The sequence below is a fragment of the Platalea leucorodia genome (assembly GCF_965183815.1).
Source record: "Platalea leucorodia genome assembly, chromosome: 6".
NCBI lineage: Eukaryota > Metazoa > Chordata > Aves > Pelecaniformes > Threskiornithidae > Platalea > Platalea leucorodia.
Genome location: NC_138828.1, coordinates 62103262 through 62127787, shown reverse-complemented (window position 1 = coordinate 62127787; position 24526 = coordinate 62103262). Strand labels below are relative to the sequence as shown.

Sequence of the window (24526 nt, the reverse complement as noted above, 5' to 3'; positions counted from 1 at the left end):
AAAATCCAAGAGTATTTTTACTTAACAAAAGCACTTAAACTGGGTTTCTCTTCTGCTGAGGTAAAAAAAAGTATTTAATTAAGACAGATTTATTCTAATTGTTAATTTTAAAAAATTAAACTTTTAAAAAGTTTGACATTTGAATATAAAATAAAAGCACCAAAAAAACCCAAAATAAAAAAAAAAGTGGACTTCATTGGATAGTAATGAATAAAGAAAGTAGGCCATCTAATGTAGAATACTTTTGGGAGGGTTTGTTTTGAAAGAAAGCCTACAGTTATAAACTATTTTCCTTAAACTACTGCTTAAGCACATATTTAAATATAAAACATGACAGAACTAGATTTTTAGTAGTATCTGAAAAAGCTGTCCCTATTGTCAGTAAAATATGCCCTGATGTAATAGATTTAATACCCCAAATTTATACACTGAAAATTGTTATCCTTTGGCATCCAGCCTTGCAAAAGCCAGCCATTACCCACAAACTGCTAATGTGTCTTAATTTCCACTAATTGTGAAGGATTACTCATCAGAGGGGAAACCAATCACCTTACAGACCTGCCATTTATGCATGGAAGTGCTTTAGAATAAGGACGACCTTGGTATAAAAAAAAAAAAAAAAAAAAATTATGTTCACTTCTTGTTTGTCAAAACTTTCACAAGGATGGTACCGTAAAAATAAAAAAAAGCCAATTCAAGGACATACACAGATATGCAAATATGACATTTTGTAGAACCCACACAGCCTGTCATTAATTACTCTACCTGCGCACTTCTTACAAATGACAACACAGAGATTGATGGATGCCCAGTCAGGACTGGGAGCTTTACAGTCAGCACAGCTCCTGTTGGACTCATTGAACCAAATCTTCTCAGCTACTTCATAATCAGACAGAGTTTCTGCTATTGATTGCTGCAGTGCTTCAATCCAGTCTTGTTTCTCTCTTTCTGACTCTGCTGTAAAGCTGAAACAATTGACTTTTCTGTGTTATTGATCTTTATTTTAAAGCCCAATTAAACACAGTCTGTAGTCTCTTATTTATTACATTTACACTCAAAATCATAGTCAAAAAATCTTCCTCTACACAGATATAAATACTAAGATGGAATGTATTATTTTGTATATTTGTCAATGAAAACTCCCTCTGTTTTTGTGTTCACTTTTCAACAAAACCACTAATAGCATGAGCTACATAGCTTTTGTAACGTTCAAATTATGTTCCTGAGTTACTTTCAATCTTTTTCTGTTACCACATACCAAACTTAAAGTCTGAACTTCAACAAAAGCATAGTATGACCTAAGGAAACAGGGAGGCTTACTGAGGTGTAAAAACTGACATGCTAATGACAACAGCCAAAAAATGCTTTTCATTTAAATTGATCTTTTTGAAAAATATAAATAATAATAAACAAACACCAACATGGTGATGGCTTAGAGAAAGTCAAAGAACTAGCTGTCTACCAACTAGCCACAGATTCAAATCACTGATTGAGACTAATTCACCTGCTACTCTAGTCAACTGAGAATGAAAGGAAACTCTTTGCTAACACTTAGCAAGCCCAGGAGAAAAAAGTGATTTCTTCTCTTGTACTACTGAGATTTCATTTAAGAAACACTACAACACTTAACAAAAGGCTTTTATTAGCATATACTTTTATTTTCTTAAAAATCTGCACAAGTCACAGCATCAGCCAAAGTGAAACTTTCTACTGATTTCAATGGAGGATTTCTACAAGGGATGGTACATGATTGATTCTTTTCTTTTCGAAAAAAATCATATGCTTAATATGAAATAGATGCAGCATTATTTCACTACTGCAGTTTATTATTCTTTTAAGATGGAGTCAAGCTTTTAAAGTTACTTTTTTTTTTTCTTCTGCCCTTGCACAGAATGAACAAAGAAAGCTACATAAAAATAGGAATCTATAGGCATGGGATGTCTAGTCAGGGAGGTAACAGATGAAGCACACAGCTAAACAAAGGAAAGAAAATACTTCTGTTTTTTAAAAAATGCTAAACATTCTTAATGAAAACATTACCTTTTCATCCAACCTTATAAGTCACTGTAGTATGAAGCAAGTATTTCTTTAGTGGATTATTTATTTGCGTATTTTGTAATGCAAATATTAAAGTTCTCACCTAAAGCTTTTGTAAGGAGTAATTATTTCAAAAGATTGCTTTGCAGTCCGATCTACTTCTTTTACATTTGCCACATTCATAGGGATTAAAGTGATACCAAATCCTGTCTTAAAATCCTAGGGAAAAGACAATAAAAGTTCAGGGTTTTATCATTCAAGAATCAAACAGGTACAGAACAATTACATCAGCATGGTCCAAAAATCCAAGGTCAGTAATATTCATTTTGGACACAACATGAGCGCTTCTTCTAATTCATCAATGGATAAATAAACCTTTACTAAATTTTGTCCAAACACTATGCTCCTAATTACTAGAATGACCTTACTTGATGGCTAGTAGGAGAAAAAATGCACACTGTACCTATTAATAAAGGAAAAAAAAGGTTAAATAACAGATTGCATTAAAATGTAGATCCAAACTATAGAAGTATCTAGCTTAAACGATGCTTTAGTATTCTTCTCATTAACAGCAGTTTTGCCTGCTTGTAAACAGACTGTTTTAACAAAATAAAATATATTATGTATACAATTCTTTCTTAAACCTTTGGTTGCTTATGCTTCTGATGTATTACATGAACTAAACATGTCAAACATGTCTTTGAAAAAAAGTCCTACACAGCAGCTAAAATAGACAAAGTGATAATCATCTGTGACCTAATTATTAGAAATGCTACGCATTTTTGCCTTAAACCAAGAGAAGTGATTCCCCCCCCCCCCCCATGGAACAATGTACTTAAAACAAGATTCAATCTTACATTAACACAGTTGGGAAATAAAATGTTCAGTGAGCTCTTGTGAGGCTCTCTCAAATGCATGCATTTTGGAAACACTGATAGGCACATATGTTATTTCTGATCTATTCGGAACACCATCAGTATCTCCTTCTTAAAGTGATTTAGATGTTCATCTAATGGTAGTCACTTTCACAAGTTTAATTTCTGGAAATATTAGCATACTTCTTGGAAACAGTAACTGCATCAGAAACAAAATCAAACTACACCCAAGCAAAAACCAAATCCACATATCTTACCATCTGTAAGATGTTCACCAAGTTACCTCCCACATAACAAGTAGTTGGATATGGGCTGATAAAAATACAAGCACTGGAAGGGAAAAGCTTCAGTTACCTGCCTGTGCAGAGGGGATTGTTCTTCTAGTAAATACATATTTAAACCTGCATCACTGACAAGTTTCTCTTCATAAGATTTTCAAATTTTGTGAGCATTAGAGCTCACATGGAGAAGATAACTTCACAAAACTCTTTTCACGTCATTCCCCTATTTCAGGTATGAGCAAATAAAAATATCATTTTAGCCATGATTGGTAAGGCTAAATCTGACATAAAACACACATATGGGTCTACGCACACGTGGAAGTACTAATTATATTAGCACTAATTATATTAATTAGGGTAACAAAGGGCACTGAAGAGAATCATGCCCCGAAAGGCATTATAGTGTCCATTTTAAGCCAAGATTTTTAAAATGCCGTAATTTCCACTAATTAAACATAGCATGGGATAACTCAGCTAATGTTTCCTTACCAGACTTCTTAAGAATTTTTTTTTTTTACCTTCCATTACCTTTGACAGTAATGGTGTGGAACCCAAGTGTGGATTTCAACACAAACCTTTATAAAAAGTAGTAACTTTTAAACAGGTACCCTGGCTTAGCCATTCCTCATATATTTTAATATTCCTACCTTTTTTCTACCCTCATATCCTGTATCAGACATTTTCAGCCCCCACCCCATTTTCCTACAAATCAATGGTTTCCATACTGACACATCTGTGTTAGAAGAGAGCAGACAGTTCTGTGAAGCCTACACAGTCCCTAATTCATCCTCAAAGATCAGTTCTATGGGAAAGGAGTGGGCAGAATAATCTCTTTTCAAGTATGAACTTGACAGCATGCTCTGTAGCAGTGAAGCATTCTTAAAGTCAGACATCACCAGTAAGAAAAACAGAAGCATGAAATATAGGGTAAAAAAAAGTATTGAGGATAGAAATTAAAATTTAGTATTTTTCTATTAGCAACAGTGTCTTAAATCAAATGAGCAAAATGAAAAAAATAACCTTTAACTTTCTAGACTTAAATGGTTTGTGCTTCCAATTTACAGATGCAGGCTTCATTTGCTAGTTTCAATTATTTCAAATAATTGGCCTTAAGAAGTCCTGATGTTTAAAGGACAGGTAATGAGACTATATTGTACCTGAACAACAGTGCAATACATTCTTTGTTTATTAACTGCCAGAAGCCACGGTTAATTGGAGTTCAATATACTCTTAGGTCCAGATTAGAGTTTACTGAAGGTAAATGATGAGTAATAAAGACGACTGAAATAATAACTACCATATTGAGCCAGATCAAAAGTACATCTAGTACAGTAGCTTCCCTTTAAGCACTTGCTACTAGCAACTGTTATAAAAAGAATGTAAATAAGAAAAGGCACATTCTCATCTTCCCAAATAAGCTTCCAGCAATCTAAGGACTTCCAACTTGGAAAGTCCCTGAACAAACAGTTGCAGTCAAGCCATCATACTTACTAGCCATTGACAGCCACATCCTCAAGGAATTTAAACAAATTCATGCTTTGAGGCCTCCACAGCATCCTACTTCAGAAATTTCCCAAATATTAATTGTGCAAGAAATGAGTTCCTTTTGTGCATGTATGTTGGGGTTTTTTTCCTGATAACTGAGAATTTCATTACATGACATTAGGAAAAGAAATAATAACTAAACTTTATTTATCTACCTATTCCATACCATTCCCTCTTAAAAATGTCTATCCTATATTCCCTTCAGTCTCTTCTCTGCCTTCTAACAGCTAGCTGCGCCCACTTTCCTTGAAGCAAAAAGGAGCAGGCTGCATGGAAGCACCCGGCAGGCCGAAGATCACACACGTTTATGTCTCTGAAGACAAACACCAACTTTGTTGTACTGAACTTAAGAATGCAGAACTAAGAAAGCACTCTAGAAATGAAATGCATTAATTTGAAAGTCTTTACCTTTAGCTGGAACACCAGCCCTCCAAAATTTGCACATGTACCCAGTGTATGAACAATCCCACTGAAGAGAGAATAACCATTATCATGTTTTAAATTCAGCAAGTGCATAAGAACTTACAGCACAGAATTTCAGTGTGAGGAATGCCAGAAAGATTAAGAAATTAGAAGTGAGGAATACACTTTTCAGAACTGAAGGTAGCCGCAAATTAACCAATTTCCTTGGTATGTTAGAGTGAAGTTATTTCTGTAATGGTCCAAACAAACTTTTTATGGTAACTGTACAACACTTGGCATAAACCAGGCTTTGTGAGCGACAGGTACACTAGAATCTAATTTTCAAGGTTCAGAATTATGCGCTTTCAGGAGTGCAGTCTTGTTCTCTGCTTCAGAAACAGAAGTGGGAATTGGTACAAGGAAGAAAGAAATGCTCTACTTCGAAAGATAAATTCATTCACTTTGAGTGCACAAGAGGACAATAGGGCCATTCAAGCACTATACAAAATGTATTGACAGCAAGACCAAGCAGTATCTTTTCAGAGTAAGAATTGTCTTACTTCTACAGACTGAAAGCTCATTGTTTAAGATAGATTAAACTGTGTTAGACTTTCTGACAAATGAAGAAAAGTTTAAGAAGATTCAAAAATGCACAGAGAAGGCTGAGGGTTGTTTTGTTTTTTTTTTTTTTTTTTTAATATAGATATGTCTTAAATGTCTATATTTGTACTATCTGCATGAATTTGAAGAAATGTTGAAAAATGGGTTGACAATAAGAGCTTCTTAAAAAAACCCACAAATTCTTTACAGATATAATAATAGATCAAAAGTATTCACTAAACAGCACAGTTAACCGAAGGCTAAAAATACTAGTAGGGGAAAGCAGTTAACTATGAGATGAGTACTGGCTTTCTGGTAAGCTGTTGTTCCTTCCTGAAGGAAGAAGGATTATAATGTGTGAGTCCTGCTGTCTTTATCACCGCAGTCTGAAAAAGACATAACCTATGAAAACCTGTCATCTGTATATAAACTGTGAAATTATGTAACTTCTTATTTTCAAACGTACCTGTAACATGTATCTATAAAGTGCATTTCAGTGTACAAAATGGCTTTCTCTGTTATGTATTATCTTTTCATAGTCAAAGGCTACCCTGAAACAGGCTTTACTAACCTTTCCTTCATTCTATTCTGGATGAAATTCAAGGAGCTTCAAAATTAGTCTCATACCTTTTCTAATATATCATTACTGTTTTACAGACACAGAAATGAACACCAAGGTTAAGGAAAACTTAAGTACATGTATGAATAAAATCATGCAGCTTTATCTAAATAAGTCTAATTTTCAGAGTTGCTAAACACATAACTTTTGATATGTTGTCTTAAAATGACAGGCCTAGGCATCTTTCTCTATGGAATTCTTAAACAAATCTTTAATCAGAGGCTGAATCTTGTAGCTCTCAGTTAATGAACAGACCTTCTCTACAAAACTACTCCTCTTCTCCCTAGAAACTGTAACACCTTTTCTTTCTGTTTTTATTTTTTCCCTTCCACTCAGTTTTGCCCTAGTAATACTTGGGCTGGCATTCTTGTTGGTTTAGTCAAACCAAAATTCATCTGAACACAGGAGTTCTAGGGCTACTGCTTCTATTCCTCATCTTTTACTGTTTTAGCAGTTATAATCATGTCTTTGGATGTGCTGTCTTTTATGAATCTAACATTACTTCCACAACATATAAAGTTGATTAAGAAAAAACAAAAACAAAAACACAAAAACCAAACTTGCCTCAGGAAAACATCTCAGAAAAATCCAACAAAAAACCCAACCACAATTATTAAGTTTACCCTTACCCCTCATGTAAAAATTCTTGGAAACAAATCCCAAGTTTTATTTTAAAGGTTAACTAACTCTTATTTTCACATTAGAAATATCAGTCCTTCCCCCCCCCCCGGAGGACTAAGGGGGTAACAGCAACAGCAAAGAAAAAGGAAAATTGCTGCCATGATTTCAAGATAATATATTTCTACATACACACACACGCATGTGCATACATATGTAAGTATATATTTGTAGCATATTTAGAGGTACAGAAAGTACAGAAGTACAGAACTCTGAAGTACAGAAATAGTTCTGGTGCATGCTGGGAGCATAACGCTTTTGGAAATTGCTACATCAACTGAGTATTCTCACTGGATATCAGTTTCATTCCTGTGAATTAAGAGATCATGGTCCTTTTGCTTTTTTTGTCTTTGGCTGTCAGATCTTGAGGTCATGCAATATTTAAGTGTGCGCGCACACACACACACACAAATATATACAATAAGGCCCCAATAATAGTAAGAGGTACCAGATAATACAACAAGAAAAATATACTACATATAAACATATATATACACACACATATATGTATATATATGTGTGTCTCTATATATGCACACATGCTTTCTTTAACATCCATCTTTCTTACCATCCTACTGTTAATTTACCAACAGCCCATCCATATTTCTGACACTACTCTTGTCCTACTGCCCATACACAGAAGGTTCTTGACCTTTAATCACAATATATCTGATCAGAGTTCCAAAATACGACCTTACATGCTTCCTTGAATTTACCTTTGCTATTTGCCATAGCTCTTTAGGTTTACTTTGGGGAAGCTACCACAAAGTTTGTGATAATTAGACTAAGACTTATTTCTGAAAGATCTGAGAATTCCCTTAACACTTTAACACACTTTAGACTTTTCCTTCATTCTAGCCCCATGGCATTTGATTCCCTTCAAACAACCAAATTATTCCAGAGGGATTCAAAGCCAGTAACTAGAATCCTTCAGATAAAGTAATCATAGTTTTCCTCCTCTCCTCCTTAATTGGAGGTATATATTTCAGTGTTTCCAGCTAGTAAGGAAGGCTAATTTCTGCAACAGAAAGGTGGGAAAAATTTGTTTCCATGTTAATGAAAAATTAAGACATATTTATGTATTAGACTTTGAGAAACAGGAACTAGTAATGCAGAAATTGCTTTGATTATATTAATTCTTCTCCGCAAGTTTATATTGATTTCCTCTCCTTTAAAACTATACCTAGGCTTAGCCTCCCCAGTTACCTTTCATCAGGCTTTTCAAATCTTTAGAGACTTACATCCCTCATCACAGCCTAAAATCTTTTAATATAGATTTTACGTGATAGTTACATATCATGGATTGGAATAAAAACCACCAAGAGTAAAGACATATGTACTCTCCCTTACAATCTTCCTAATGAGGTCTCAAAATGAAACCGCAGTGAAGCATATAGTATATAATTACACACGCAAAAAAATGATGTTAAAAGAACATGAAGTTTGCCAACTCAAGCCCTCATGAGCAAGGAGATGCTAGAATTCAAGTTGGCTGTGCATGTTAACTCTGTAGCTTCGTGCTCCTCTGTTATGATACGTGAGGGAGTCACATCATCAATTTTAGGCTCTTTACTCAGCTAAGTAAAATTCCTGCATCCCATAACAGAACCACTTGAAAATGACTGGAGCTATTCTTGCAAAACATTTTGTAATGACAACCTGACATCCATAATTTTGGAGGTTAAAAGAACGAAGAGAGCAAAAGGTGAGAAGGGCCACTTAGATTAGCTCTAGTCAGTGCCATGCAGTAGGCTTTTTTGCAGTGGAGTGTATTGGATATGCTACTGGAGTACATCACTCCACATCATTATATTATAAAGAAATCTAGTACATGTACTTTGAGATGGTTCTATGATGAAAGCCAACACAAGAAGTGAGGACAACTAAGAGACTTGTTTCAAAAATGCATTCCTGACCAACACTCTAAGGTACTTACAACCTTAGACGTTACTTTTCATATAAGTTACAAATCTCTCTCTTCACTTACTACAGAAATAATTCAGAATCCTCACTTCAGCATCTATGTGTGCATATTTTGTAGTATCAATACAATTTTAAAATCACTTGATTATGCACCATCAGGCCCATGCCTTGCTTGTTGTATGGGATGGATCTAGGACATGTGAAGATGAAAGCCCCCTTCCTATATAGGCTGCAAAATACAAAAAAAGGAGGATCACATAATTAAAGTGACTGAATACTATCCTGGAGAGTTAGCTCTTATCTTTGCCTTTGCCAATTTCTGCTCAGTGTAAATCAAAAGCCTTACCATACAGTCATTTCACTGTACATTTTTCATTTCCGAGTACCTGACTTTATGCTCTAGGGTTTGATTTGCAGAACTGCTGAGCAACTGGAACTTCAGCCGAGACCTATGAAAGCAGTATTTTGAGCAGGTATAGTCTGACAGAAAACTATTCACTCCCAACCCCCCATAAAAGGCAGAGAAAGCAGAGAATGCAAAATATATGGATATTTGGATCATTCATTCTGTTTCTCGGAACCGTGTGGTCATATGGAAGAGGCAGTCATGTTTCTTTACCTAACAGGAACTGATGAAAAATAAATTAATCATTGTTCCTTAAATAGCCAAACACAGCAATCACTTCCTCACAGAACATTCCTTTACTGGTGAAGGAGTCTTTCTGTACAGCACTTTGCAACAGTGTGCAATAAAAAATGCACAGGTTACTCCATGAAAAGAAATTAAAATTATCAGTTACTAAGTAAACAATGCACCGAGGTAGTAATCCTGTGGAAGAAAATAGCATATTCTAGTCTCTACTGCACAATATTAAATTGTGTAGATTTACTTGGATGAAACTAAGATTGTAGAAATAAGCCCAGCTTTCCCATGTTTAGAGTGGGTACACAATTCCCTACTTAACTACAAGTAAGTTTTTACTCCAGATAAATGGTTGGCTTCAATCAAATTCAACATAATAGCAGCCACTGAATACCTCAGGTCTCAACAAGATTTAAGCAACATAAATCAGAGCAGAGGACATGGACTCTAAATTTCCCCACTCCTCTCCAGTCCCAGAAGGAAAGGCTTTAGTGTATGGTCACAGTGAATTAAGACAAGATGATACAATCTGGAAAGAGATGTTCAAAGACAACAGCTACAAACAAATACATACATACATAAATTAAAAGCTTCAATTTCTTAGTCCTCAAAAACGAAGCAAGAAGATAACAACAGAAAGGAGAGGAAACGTTATAATTCCAAACATTCACAAGTTTCTCACTTGTGCAGAAACATACTGGGGGGGCGGAGGGGGCAAGAAGCCATGCTGCAACCATCTAGTGATGGTCCAATGGTCCTTATTTCTGAAACAATTTGCGTGAGGTGAACTGAATTCTACATAAACTTGTACATTTTAACACAAAGCAATTCAAAGCTATTACTGGAAAGCAGAGTTCGTGACCTAAAGGTACCATAGTCATTTGCATTGCTGCTTTAGAAGAATACTGAAAGGACTGAATTCTTCAACTATTCTACAATTCAGAGTTCAGCTGAGGTACAGAAAGTATGATTCAGACTATACTCCATTCTGCATGCACATGCGTTTTTTCTTGTCACTCAGCATACTAGGAAAGCAAGTCTCACATCTGAGACACACAAGATAGAACCAAGCATCAAAAGCAAGCTGGTAACACTGCATACAAAGCCTGCCTTGCTATCTTCCCAAATACCCTGGCACATATCAAGCAAGAGAGACAGAACTGCTTTCTTTGTTTCCAACCCCACCCCCCCACGTGAACGACAAGTGCAGACAAAGCTCCAATTTGAACAATTATGGTAACTCCCTTCCAGCAGGGCTCCTCTGCAGCATGGAGCTCATCCAGAAATCAGCATCTTCTTAGCTAGAGAGGCTGAAGCAACTGCAGCCTGTCTGGGCTATGATCTTTACTTTTGCTGCTTCATGACACATCATGAGATGACATAAAGATAGTGCAGCTAAATAAACATGTAAATAAAACTCAAATCCTGTCATGAGCAAGTACAGCCCATATTCAAGGCTTTCACCTTTAGTCTTATTCCAATGGCCATTTATAACATTGCCTCATATTAAAAGAGACAATCATGTTCCTTAAGATATACAATCACAACACATGGAAATTCATTCCATTTATTCATTTCTTGCTACTAACTTCACACATTTTTCACCCCAAACGGATGCCAGTTTAACAAAACGCAAAACCTTTCATTACCTGGAAATTCCTCAATTTTCGTCTCTTTTACTCTTTGACGCCTTCCACCTGCCTATGATTTTTTTTTCTCCATTTGGCTGAAACAGCTATCCCTATAGCCACCATCTCAAAGTCACACATAAATACTTGCCCTATAATGAGCATCCAGAGCACCTCTTGTTGATACAAGGACATTTTTAAACATAGCTATTACTATTAATATTTTAAGTAGCCATCTGGACCCTTCTTTGGAAGTACTTCACAACGAGAAACCTTCTTGGAAGATTTATCAAGACTGTTCTCTGGAGACAAGAAGGATCTGTGTATTTTAAAAGTACCACGTACAATTATGGTTTTCTGAATTCACATCTTTATCACTTTCTTGCTGAAGCTTTACATACATGCTGAAGATCTTGTTATGTATTCATAGTCCAGACAAACTGGTAACAAAGTGTTTGAACTCCTAGAGGAAGGACAGATTGTGAACATGTTTGTGATATTTTAAAATCTAGAACAGTGGCCATGCACAATTGATGAATCTCTTTATAGACCTTTTTGTACAGTTGTCACTGGAAAATAGAGAAAACTGGTACAATACCCCCCCCGGCAAAGGTCCCCTAATGAAGCAAGAAAATCTCCAAATAATGGAGTTCCTGCTTTCCTCCAGATTTAACTGTAGAGACAAACAAATATGACATCCACCAGTAAAAAGTATCATTGACCAAGCACAATGCTTTTACTTATTGACTGCAAACAGAAAGGTTCTAAGACTATTAGTCCTCACTGTATATATAAAAATTTTTTATTTTACTACCTCCTACTTTAGTAAAATAAAATTTAATTCTGTGACATCATATTTCACAAGTAAAAATAATTCATTCTTTCTCCATCAATAAGTATTAGCAAAAGTAACATTTCCTGATGGAGAAAGCTTTCCAAAGCTTTTTTTACTCATTAATCTAATCTCTAAGTAATCTGCAAAATTCAAAATATTTACAAAGAACAATTAATTAAAAAAAAAAAATTTAAAAAAGTTTCAACACTTTTTAAAGTGCCATCCAAGTAGGATTAACTATGACAGAAATTTTGAAATCTTAAAAAAGAAAAAAAGTATCTATGGCTTTCCAAATACCCTAAATTCCAAAACATGCCCCATTTTCTCATAACTGGATCACCAGAGGATTTCCCTGCTGATGTTAATGAAACTAACAGTTCAGATTTCTGATCCTATCAAACTAAATGGCCCTTCTGAGATGATGCAAATTGCAACAAAACACACAAACCCCCACACTTATTAGGAGTATTTTAATGGAATATGGAGAGCTCTGGATTGCGCTAACAGTACTTTTTCCAGCTAGGGAGATTTCAGACACCTGCTGTTCACAAAGCCATGAAGAGAAAAGTTGCACTTTAACAAGTGACATTATGATCTTTAATTTAAGAGAAAAAAAATACACTAAGCTTTTGGACAGATGGTATAAATTGTCATCTGTTTAAGAAATATTCATCCTAGCAAAAAGGAGACATTAAGCCCCACCAAATTTCAGATTTGCTTAAAATTTGAAACTCACATTTTCAAAATATCTGAACCAAAATCGCAAAATAAATTTTCCTCTTATGGAAAACATAAATACATATTTAGTAGAAGAACTATACTTTGAGTGTGTGCATGCATGCACACATACTTTGAAGAACATGCCTTAGACTCCACAGAGCTACAGACGTTTTCTAGAAGCCAGTGTAAAGCAGCAACTTTCCACTGACACCTAGAATCAGAAACCTAAGGAGACCAAACTATGATTCATGAATTCTTCCCATTTCTGTAACATTTATTCTAAAACAGTGAAGGGAGATCAGCACCAACAGTTTTGCCATACATTCTTCTGTGCCTGGACCAAGAGAGGGATGATGCCATGACAACGGCAACACTGCACAGTGGCCCTTGATAAGCAGGAATCTTTCCTAACCCAGTCAGTCATTTCAGCATTTTCTCTCCTGGGATGACATTCTCCTTACATTTAGTTCAACAAAAAATAGAGTGGAATTTTTTTTTTTTGCTTTTGTTTGGGTTTTTTTTTGGTTTTGTTTTCAAAGAAAATATTTTATTCTGCTGGCTTTAGATTCACACATACTAATTTGTCTTTATGAGACAAAGAAAGATGAAAATAGCTGATGAATGCACTGAAAGTATTTTGATTTTTCATAAAGCAAAATTACTAATGGACACATATACAGCTACTCTTTAGCAGTTATTCACTTTTATATTTACCTAGGCTTTTTGTCATGAAGGTAATGATTCCACATAAAGAAAACAGTTAGTATAAAAGTAAATATGTAAAAGAGTTTTGAAAATCAATGCCATTTACAAATAAGCAATCTACTTTTCACTACTTAAATACTGAAATAGCTAGAGCATTAAATCCTTATAGTTTACTGAATTCCTAGTAAATCCATTGTAAATAAGTTTTACTATTAGTTCATACAAAAGCCATTGCCATCTGATTTTAGTGACTTTTTTTTATTTTAATTTTACAATGATTAAAGTTAAGAAGGGCAACCATCACAGCTACACAATGTAACCGAAGGCATTCACAACTCAAATAAACAGTAACCCCATACAATTAAAGACAAGCTATTCAAATATTTTTATTATAGTTGAAAATAAAACAAGGGTCCAGCTCTAAAACATCTGCACTATACTCTTGTTTCAGGACTAGGTCTAGAATTAATATAGCCTTCCTGAACCAAAATGTCTTTCTCTTAATTAATGTAACAGTCTAAATTTTTATGAATATCAGTCTTAAAAAAACTCATAATTTTTGAGCTTGAAGCACCTTCTGTAAAAATCAAGTTAAATTCAAGCTTTCAATGAAACTATTTTCTGCTAATAAGAAGGCAAAGGCTAACATCCAACAGAAAAATACAAACTGTTTGTACAAACACGGAGCAACCATACTCAAAAGAAAATACTATGACAAATTAAAAGTTAAAAAAACAAGATAAAACCCCAACCATTTAAAAAAGCCCACAACATACTCCTTTCAAATAACCTTCATACTCTATGCTAACTAGAGAGCTACTTGGTAGAAAGAACACTAAAAATTACATGATCTTTAATAAATTATCTCCATTTACCATTTCTACATTTATCTTCTGTTTGTTTCACTGAGCTTCCCATTGTCAGACAATGAACAATACAGGAAGGTCTTGTAGGACCCGGAATAAGCTACAGACACGTGGCTCCCTTGTAGCGTAATGATTCCACCCGTCTCCTGCATTCTTTTCACTGCTTAGGTCTCTCACTCCTGTCCATCTCCTGACACAAGGAAGAAATAAATCTTGCTCATCTCAATTTAATGAGAGACTGAAAAAGCAAAACTTGCCAACAGCAATGTTAACTTTGTTTCAGAGCACATTCTTGGGTTGGGGCAACAGGGGTTGATCATTACTTAAACTGTTCTAAAACCATTAATATACTCTGAGTAATGTAGCAAATAGAAGCTTAACTTTCACATTTTGGAAGTTTACAAATTTGTTTCCTCAATATTCTATTAGAACAGCCTTCAAAATCATGCAATAATAATAAAAAAAATATTTTGAAACATACACATATTCCTGTGTTCACATAAGTCAAGATGCCTTACAAATCAGAGATTAGTAAAGAACAGCACCTACAGTAGCAATTTGTCCATGGAAAGAGACAAAAAAAGTGAAGCACTGATTTACAGGCTGATCTAACAGCAACATCGTGACCTAGCACCAGCAAACTGAACCCGCTTCATGTCATGGTGAAGCACAGCTACGAAAAAGCTCTTCTGGCTCATAACTGAAGGTATGCAGGTGCATCTCATCACACAGATGTTGCACCAAAATTGCAAAGGCTTGATCAAGGTAACACTGTAAAAGAGAATCTCACAAACAGTAAAATAGAACCAGAATTAGAATTATAAAATTGCCCCATTCCAGGATATTCAGAAACCCAGCAGCAGCATTTTCTACCAGTTGTGGGTGGGAAGGCTTGTAATATGCTACAATGATCTTTGAGAACAGAAAATCTTCAAAAAAATCCTTCTATATTAGCAAGGATGGGCAGCTGCAATCTGCAAACACACTTAAGTTAGAAAGAGGTATATTTTCCCAGCATGACCATGCCATTTAAGAAACTAGGACGAACAAGTATTCACCAGTGAAACAAAAAACTGGGCTAAAATGAAATGCCGGCAACTCCTACATTAATGGCAAAGTTCTAACTGACATTCAGAGAGCTGGAGATTCACCCCAGATATCCGTGTTTAGACCCCACAAGCAACAGCCTTCCTTAAACTGCCACGTATATTCTGAAAATGCATCTTTAACTTTCCCATTTAGAAGGGCAAGCAGCTATAACAGAACCTGCACAGGCCTCCTAAGGTTAATTTTAAAATACACCTGCATGCAGCGTAGGAGAAAGAAATTTAGGTCTGCGGATGAAAGACCTGCACAATTAGAAGACCTGAACAGCCAGCACCACAGAATCACGCAGAACTATGATAACATCTTCTAGGTTTGTACCTACAGTGCACTCTATTAACCTTTATTTTTTTCTTCTCCCTTTAAAATTCCAGTACAGCTCCACCTGCATATATTAAGAGATGTGTTTCCAATATTCCATATCTCATCAATGAGAGAAGGATGAAGAAACACAGCCTTTGAAACAGCTTGTGTAGACATAACCCTTTTTTTTTCCTCATCAGAATTTATCGGTGCGAACACCAATAAAGACACACCAGTTTCACTTCTACACTGCTAATTGTACACATTTACCGTAAGCAAGTGCAAATACCTAAGATCAACCTCAAATCAGACTTCTTAGTTTTACTAACTGTACATTGTCATTAAACAAAACAGAAGAGGAAGCAAGTTATATATCATTCTGTTTTAGCTGTAGAAGGAAAGAGAGAAACCTGCAAATACCTAATGCACAGGAGTAATTACAGAGCACACAGAAAACACACAGAGAAACAGCCAATGTATTTATTCAGGGTGCAATAAGCCCTTTCTAGATAAGTCACATAAAAATGGTGGGTACCTCTCCTGTGTGGTTGGTTTGTTTTAAACAAAATAAGACAAAAGATGCTAGAACCCTCCTCACTCCTCTTTGTGAAAAAATAAGTTCAAGGTGAAACAAACCAACCTGGAAGTCAGAATCCATCTCCTACCCAGGCATCAGTGATGACCAGTCAGCACTGTTTTCTTCTCTTCTTATGGCTACTCAGGACTAATGAATTTTGCCTTGATCAGTTTCTCAACTTTCGTTATGACCCCCATCTCCTGCCTCATCAGTTTTCTTGCAGCCTAGTAAATTGGCAGCTGCTCAGTTCCTTCAGGGGAGAGAAGCGAGAGTCAATTGTAATAATGGGCTGCAATTACTCCTGTGTTGCAGGAACTGAGCTGCTGTTGCTGACTGCTGTCATTTTATCTGCCTTTGAACTTCTTTATGACCTCATGGCAAAGAATTACAGCCCTCGGCTGGAAAAAACATCACACCTCTCATCATCACACAACGTCCTGCAGAGCCTCTCAAACAAGTGCCAGACAGGCTGACTGTGGAACAGAAAGCAGTATACAAAGCCATATTCGTTACACTAATGCAGCCACACTGCTTCAAGATCTTTTCCAAACCACACTCAGGTATCTCTAACGCAGCTCTGCGTACTGGACTTAAGACTGTAGACAAGTATAAACGTGGACAAATGCAGTAGAGTGGATATAGACTCCTCTCTGCCTAGATGTGGAGCATAGAAACCTGTACAATTTGAAAACATTGGATGGTACAAGACAGAGACAGTAATTTTGCTATAATCAAAATGGAGACATATCCAATGGACAGCAGGGGTTTTTTTTATTTTTTTTAATATCCTAACTCACATTAAACAAAGAAATGGACAGGAGCTGTAACATCCAATTAAATGTTAGATATAAGAATCCCCAAAATGATTGGCAAAGTCAATAATTAAAGTGTTTATCTTCATGAGTAAAACACACTGATCAGCCATTGCACTCTTTGGCTCAACATTTTTTTTTTGAAGCAACTTTTATTGGAAATACTGCAGAAGTAGAATCACAGAATCATAGAATCGTTTAGGTTGGAAAAGACCTTTAAGATCATCAAGTCCAACTGTTAACCTAGCACTGCCAAGTCCACCACTAAACCATGTCCCTAAGTGTCACATCTACACGTCTATACCTCCAGGGATGGTGACTCAACCACTTCCCTGGGCAGCCTGTGCCAGTGCCTGACTACCCTTTCGGTGAAGAAATTTTTCCTAATATCCAATCTAAACCTCCCCTGGAGCAACTTGAGGCCGTTTTCTCAAGTACATCATGAAGTACAACATAAAGGTCCCCAAAAGACAAAACAAAACAAAAAAACCCCTATCAAATAAAAGTTGTTTGAAATGCTCAAAACATACTAATGTCACTAGGCATCACTTAAAAAACAAATAAGATTATTTCCACCTTTTATTTCCTGAACCATTGCTTTCCATCTCTGTTATCAAGCTGAGTATTTTCCTTTGCAACCACTGCCCAGGCCTGTTCACATGGTCCTGCAGCTGCCCCAACTGCCAATTGTTTTGGCAACCTTCTACCTTAAGTGAAGGTAACAAACCTTGATTTTTGCTGCAATTCAGTGCATGTAACATTTTCCAAATGTTTCTTTAAAAGTGTTAGATATCAATCAATCCTTCTGGTGGATCTCAGGGGGGGAAAGGCAGGGGGGAAGAAGGGATGTCTGACCCACATAGTGAGATGGAAATAACTTCTGAGTGAAGTTTTCTGGAAATATCTGTAAGATATTGATTTTTAATGAATGAGTTTTAAAACATGCCATCTCTAACAAGATATTATTTTGCATGCAAAATATTTAAGAGGGAGAATTTCATTTAATAACAACGGCATTGAAGTGTTTCATGAGGCAATAATTCAGTTTGAGTTGATTAAGTTCAAATTTGTTGGCCTAGCAACTTATTAACCAGGGACAGAAATTATTGCTGAGAAAGCACACTAGGGTATTCCCCACATTCTTACTATGCGGTAAATCATAAATTCCCTTCCTGATAGTACAATTATTTAGAATAAAGTTTATAGACATAAGATAGTGGAGTAAAGAAAATGCTGCTCTGTTATTATCTGAGCAATGCCATACTGCTCCAAACAACATAAAGAAACCAGCACAAATGAAAAACAACTTATTTATGGTCCAAAAGATTAAAATGTCACTTAAGCTACAATGATATTAAAGTTCTAAGTATTTTAAAGATCATCTTTATAATGCTTATTTTAAACCATTCACTTTTCATAACTGATGTAAAGTCAAATGGCCTAATTATTTTAGTAGTCCAATAGCAGCGCCAACCTGCTCTCTCTCCACTGCCAGCAAAGATACTGTTTGCACTTTCAGTGCACATTGTGCAGAAGACAACAGTTCTGGAGCAAGTGTCCACTGTTTGACTAATTGTGTGTAAAAAAAAAAAAAGTGCGTGTGAAATAGTATGAAGGAAAAAAAAAAAAGCGGGGTCGGGGGGATGACTACAAATTCTGGGCATCTTAAATTCCAGTGGTCCTTACTCTGATGAACTCCAACAGAGACTGAAGTCAGACCACCCAATCTTGGAAATCACCATGAAGTAACAACAGAAATCCGTGAATACCAAAACAGTTTTCTTCATGAACACTGTGCTTTTCCTGCTTGTTTAGCTACTGCAAGCTAAATGCATTATGATCAATCACCTGATTTTAAGTGCTTGGGGTTCCAGACACTACAGTGTCAGTTACAAGGCACATTAATGAATTGCAGGCATACTCTTTGGTCTCCTGCTGGTGCATGCTAATCCATTTTATTTAGTATTGCAACCAAGGAGAACATTTTAATCATCGTAATGTGACTGCCAGTGCTCATCTGATCATACTCATCATAGATTAAGCAAATCCCAAGGTCTTCAAGAATATTGCTTTTCCACTTCAGACTGGACAAAAGAATAGTCTCACCTCTCTGTTAAAGTTTAGCTGTCACAGAATGATATCCATACAATGTAGCCCTTTATCATATAGGCAATATACCAAAATGAAAAATATCCTTTTGTGACATTACTTGTCTGAGCTTGCCACACCAATTAACTTCAGATTAAATTCATAAACTGCATTTGGTTAATTGAGCTGTAACAGATTTCAAAAATGGCATGTTGATAACAGAAGATATATGCTAAATAATTAAAAATTTGCAATGGCATATCATGCTATTTTTAACTAATTAGGAAACAGAATTCACATATACTATCATAACATATGTTTGTACCTATCTTTAAGTTTGTGGAATGAACACTTCAGTGAGGATATGTTGTCTACACTGCCTCAGAAATACCCTGCTCTTCACTGTTGTAACGGCTTTGTAACTTTACATAAATATTAATATTTCAGCTATACTAATTAGTTTAATACCTGAAATAAAGGATGCAGGCTGAGAAAAAAAAAGTAATCAGTGTTGCCACTGGTATGTTCAAAGCTACTTCTGTCCCAAACATGGCAAATGCATAGAAGTAACAGATGGACAGAAAAACTTGGTTTATATTGCCCTCAATTTAAAGGAGAAAAAACAAACCAAAGCTATTGAGTAGTTCTTCAGCATGTCTCCCATGAGAACTGACTGATATGTTTACAATTAAACAGGGATCAACTAGGAGCAAAATAATGTTCTAGCTGCATTAAATTCCACAGTATATTAAGTTATTGAAAGAAGAGAGGTCTAACTATTCTTGAAAAATACTTTTTCTTCAGTTTCATTGTCATCTCAATCCTTCTTGTTGCACACACACAAAAAAGAAAGCGCTCCATTATCTAATTGTATCTATAGACATACATATGCACACACACTGATGATACAATCTTTCAGGTTCATTGAATGCAGAAATAACTTGTTCATGTGATTTAAAATAAATAAATAAATGCAGACCTTGTCTACCATTATAAATTAAAGTACACAGTGAAGCCCTGCTTCCTATATTTAGGGCTTTTGATCCAATAGATTATTTTACCATGGGATTTGAAGCCAAGCTAGTAGTTCTTAAATGCAAGTAACATTAATCGTGATGGATAATGCTCTTGGGTAATTCCAGTACTCTTAGAGGAAAGCAGATTTCCAATACTGTGTTAATAGTGTTAAAACCTTATGACAAGTAGATCTAAAACCTTCAATTGTTTACGCATGTGCTGTGCTACTCTGTAAAAATCTTCTTTCTTCATAATATTCAAACAAATACTACTTTTCTTCACTGCTAATTTTCACATGATCAAGGTAGATGGCTGCATACGTATTAGTCATCCACAAAGTTCAGCTGAGCATTACTGAGAAGCTGAGAACTTTGTCATTTTTCCTTCCTCCTTCCCTACCCTCCACCCCAAACCAAATTAATCATGAAGCTTTTGATCATTGTGGAAGCATTAGGCTTTCTATCATGTTTCGTGATTGCTTTAGGTGTACTTACATCTCAATGAGATCTTAATAGCATAAAAACAAACAAGAAAAATAAAATCCTCATATAGCCAAAGTTTAATTTAACTGCTCATAGAAGAGCTTAACATTAACTTTTTAATTTTTCTTTGATGGAATTCCTGTTTATGGCCCTCTCCATGTTCTTTAATAATATCTTCAACACCTAGAACAACATCCCACAAAATTATTTCTGACTGTATAGATCTTCTCTGTACAGGTGGTCACGGACACATTTTTCTTGTCTGATTCAACCACCTTATGTTAATAGTATATTATTTAAAATTCATTTTTTAATCTTTTTTTTTTGGAGTAGGGGTGCAATTAGTTTAAAACTGAAGAATTAATGGTCAGAACAACAGCAAACCTTTCCCTCACCCAACATAATTTCCTGTAATTATTCATTTTGTATTGCACCACAAGCAAAAAAGGAAGTTTTTAAGCTTTCTTACAGAATTCAAGTTATTTCCTACTTAGATGTTTCTGATGTCATGCACAGTAATTGATCTTTGCCATGGTTTTGAGTGTGGATGATTGGAATGAATTTCGGGCCAAGGAACTACTGGAAAATTAGGAATATGACCTTAAACTAACATCCCAGCTACAGCTTGATGCAAACAATCATATTTAAAAGAGGCGGGATCATTTGCTTCCACTTCAAGTCACCAATGCATCAGTACCTTAAAACACTTGTTCATACTAATCTTTTCCCTCTCCAATATATTCGATATATTTTGGGTTGTTTTGTTTTTGTTTTTTAACATCTTGCTACAGATTTGTATTGTTCTGAATTAAAGAGTAAAGACTCAATGAATCAAACAAGGACAAAGGAGGACAAATGTTCATTTGTTCTTCTGTTACCTTCACCTATGTAAGACATTCTGGGCCAGGCTTATTCATATGTTTGTAAACATGTTTGATCATAGTCTGCACCAGCAATGAAGTAGAGAACTCTTTCTTTACAGAGGTTCCCAGTTATCATTACAAGTAACAGCTTATCACCACAAAATCTCCAAAAGGACACGTGTTCTGGGGGCAGGGGTGGGGCGGGGATAGGTAACAGGGGGAACACAACACCACAGACAACACTGTTTCTTGTTTTCTCATTCTCAGTAATTTTACCTTCCACTGCCCCATCCTAGTGCATATCAGGCACTTCTCTCTCCTCTTACTTACCACCTATCAAATATCTGAAAGGTCTTCTCATTCCTCCTCCTGTGTTATTTCATTGCCTTCAGTTCCCCACCTCTTTCCCTAGCTTCCTTTCCAAAACTGTCAGTTGCTTTGCTCAGGGCTCCTCATTACATCTCAAAATCTTTAAGCAGTTATTTTGCTTTCTACTCAATTTACATTCAACTCCTCTCCCCAACTCTTCTTTCATATTGCTGTTGCCATCACCTTGGACTCTTTTCGTATTCACGAATATTATCACGATGACACAACGAAGAACCTAAATACATTAAAAAGGCTTTCTCATGCTACTTTAGCATGACAAACAATCATTACTACTCATCTTCAGGACTTCATTTAACTACTCTTCTCCGTTCACCTTCCATTCATAGACACTGTCTACTGTACTTAATAGATCCTTTAGTCAATTTTTTTTAAGGGTTTCTCTTTCTCATCCATCATGTTCATGATTATTAATCAGGATTACATCTTCTCCAGGGAAAAACAGAACATTTCCTAATGTACAATCCCCTTGCAAAGGATCATTATAAATTCCCATTGCTATTAACAAAAAGTCACAGACTTCTAAGTCTGCCCCTGAATCTCAACCACATTGTCTCTGGCACTGTATTTCAGAATCATAGAATGGTTTGGGTTGGAAGGGACCTTTAAAGATCACCTAGTCCAATCCCCCTGCGTGGACAGGGACATTTTTCACTATATCAGGTTACTCAAAGCACTCCCCTTTAAGCCTGTGTTTGTTAACAGAGATAAGAACACATCTCTCTCCTTATGCACACAGAGATCCATGAACACATCCCTTCTGCTTCCCTCCACTGATATTCACATAACTTCCTCTCTTTCAGATGATGCTCAAGCATCATCTTTGACTTTTCCTTCCATCTATCCCTTTACCTTTGCCATCTTCTACTTATTTAATATAATTTCCTGTAACACATCTTTTGACGTTGTCCAGTTTTGCTTTAAATGCACCAGTAGCATTAGAGAGGAAATGAAAAGTACTAGGCACTCTCTTACTGGTTCACTAAACATGAATAAACATTTCCATCTGCCACAGAGCAAATCATTTCGATCTTTGACAAAACAAAAAACCCTCTGAAATCAATAAGAGCATTGAGCCAAAATGAAACAAGAGGTTTTCGATAAGAAATGGATACTATTGCTTGCACATAACAGAGAAAATACTCATCACCATTCAATCTTTAACTTGAAGTCATACATGGAGGAAAAAAGTCACAAATAGTTATGGCACACAGTTGTACCTACCATTTCCCAGTCTTTATATTTGGCAAAGTTTCCTCAAATATCTCGGGTAAATACATCTATTTCAAAACTACCCAAGGCAGTAACAAAGAGGATCCTGAATTCTTCTTATCAAAGCCAAATTCTAGTGCAAACACTGTGACACCTAGGCCCTCCCTGACTTCAAATACCAGTGAGTCTTAAATACACCCTAACGAAGGGGGTATACTCTAGCAGATCAGGCAAGCATCTGTCAGAGCCCGTCTGGTAGTCACAGAGGGGAGGTTATAACTGGCACCACCACAGCAGACTGACATTCCAAGCCAATGTTTGAGCTGTCATGAAGGATCAGATGACATGTTTTTATTTAAGCACGAATGATTTTGAAATAGAAATGGGAATTTCAGCAAGTTGCAGGTTGAACAAATTGATTCTGTACAATCTATTTTTCACTTTTGCTCCAGAGAGGAAGTTTAAGAAATTCACACTACATGGAGAGTCAAAGAAATTGATGGTTTCATACTAGCACTATATCACTGCCAGAAGCTCAAGCTAAACCAATCACTTTTTAACTAGAAATGGGCCCGAGACATGATGTTCTGATCTCAATCTGAACTTCACAAAGTTCACGGTCGTTATGTTAGGATTTGGCGTTTTGCTTAGGATTGTCTCCACTTTTAACAATGAAGAAAAATCTTTTAAAGTAACAGTAGAGTCTCCTTTATCAAGTTTAATAGAAATCAATAAATCAGCTTGATCCGATCTCATTTCAACATTGTAAGAAGTCTAAATAGGTGTCTTTTAGCACTGCAGTTATAATAAACCCCTCTAAATCTCTCTGGGAGTCGTTCTAGTATGGATGTGAATTCCAATATGAACAGGATTCGAGGACATCCCTGGACATATTTGCCTGGTAATTACTGGCTAACGCGCAAACTTGAGATGGGGAAAGATTTTTAGAACAACAGAGCCCTCTAGTGGATTAATGCTGCATTACTGGGTTTTTCTTCAGTGCTGCAGTAAAAATAATTCGTTTTCAACTTGAAAATAAAACACAAGAGGTACTGAGAGAAGAATTATAGACTATTAAAGATTAAAGACAGAAGCTATTTCTTCTGATTCCCAAATAGCCAGAAATCACATAAAGAGACATTTGTTCAAGCAGAGGATCTAAATAGAAATCACTCAGGACCATTTGATATTTTTGGTTTTAAGTAAATAAGATTTGGGAAGAAACTGGTTTTGCACCATTGTTTGCAATTTTCATATACACAGAAGGACCTAACAGGCTGGCAGCATGTCTAACCTTCATTCTGTTTCTGGGCTTGATTTTGGT

General features: G+C 35.9%; 1 protein-coding gene across 2 annotated transcripts in view; it reads right to left on the bottom strand.

The window, feature by feature from the left end:
• Positions 1–24526, bottom strand: part of ARAP2 (ArfGAP with RhoGAP domain, ankyrin repeat and PH domain 2) — a gene marked incomplete at its 3' end in the record, with an annotated part of 127575 nt that overhangs the window by 66018 nt on the left and 37031 nt on the right. For both annotated transcript variants that reach the window (XM_082316375.1, XM_082316376.1), the window contains exons 11-12: positions 2141–2256; positions 766–965 (exon numbers count right to left, since the gene is read on the bottom strand). In XM_082316375.1, coding sequence (XP_082172501.1) covers positions 766–965; positions 2141–2256 — 316 coding nt within the window. The remainder of the gene's footprint in view (positions 1–765; positions 966–2140; positions 2257–24526) is intronic.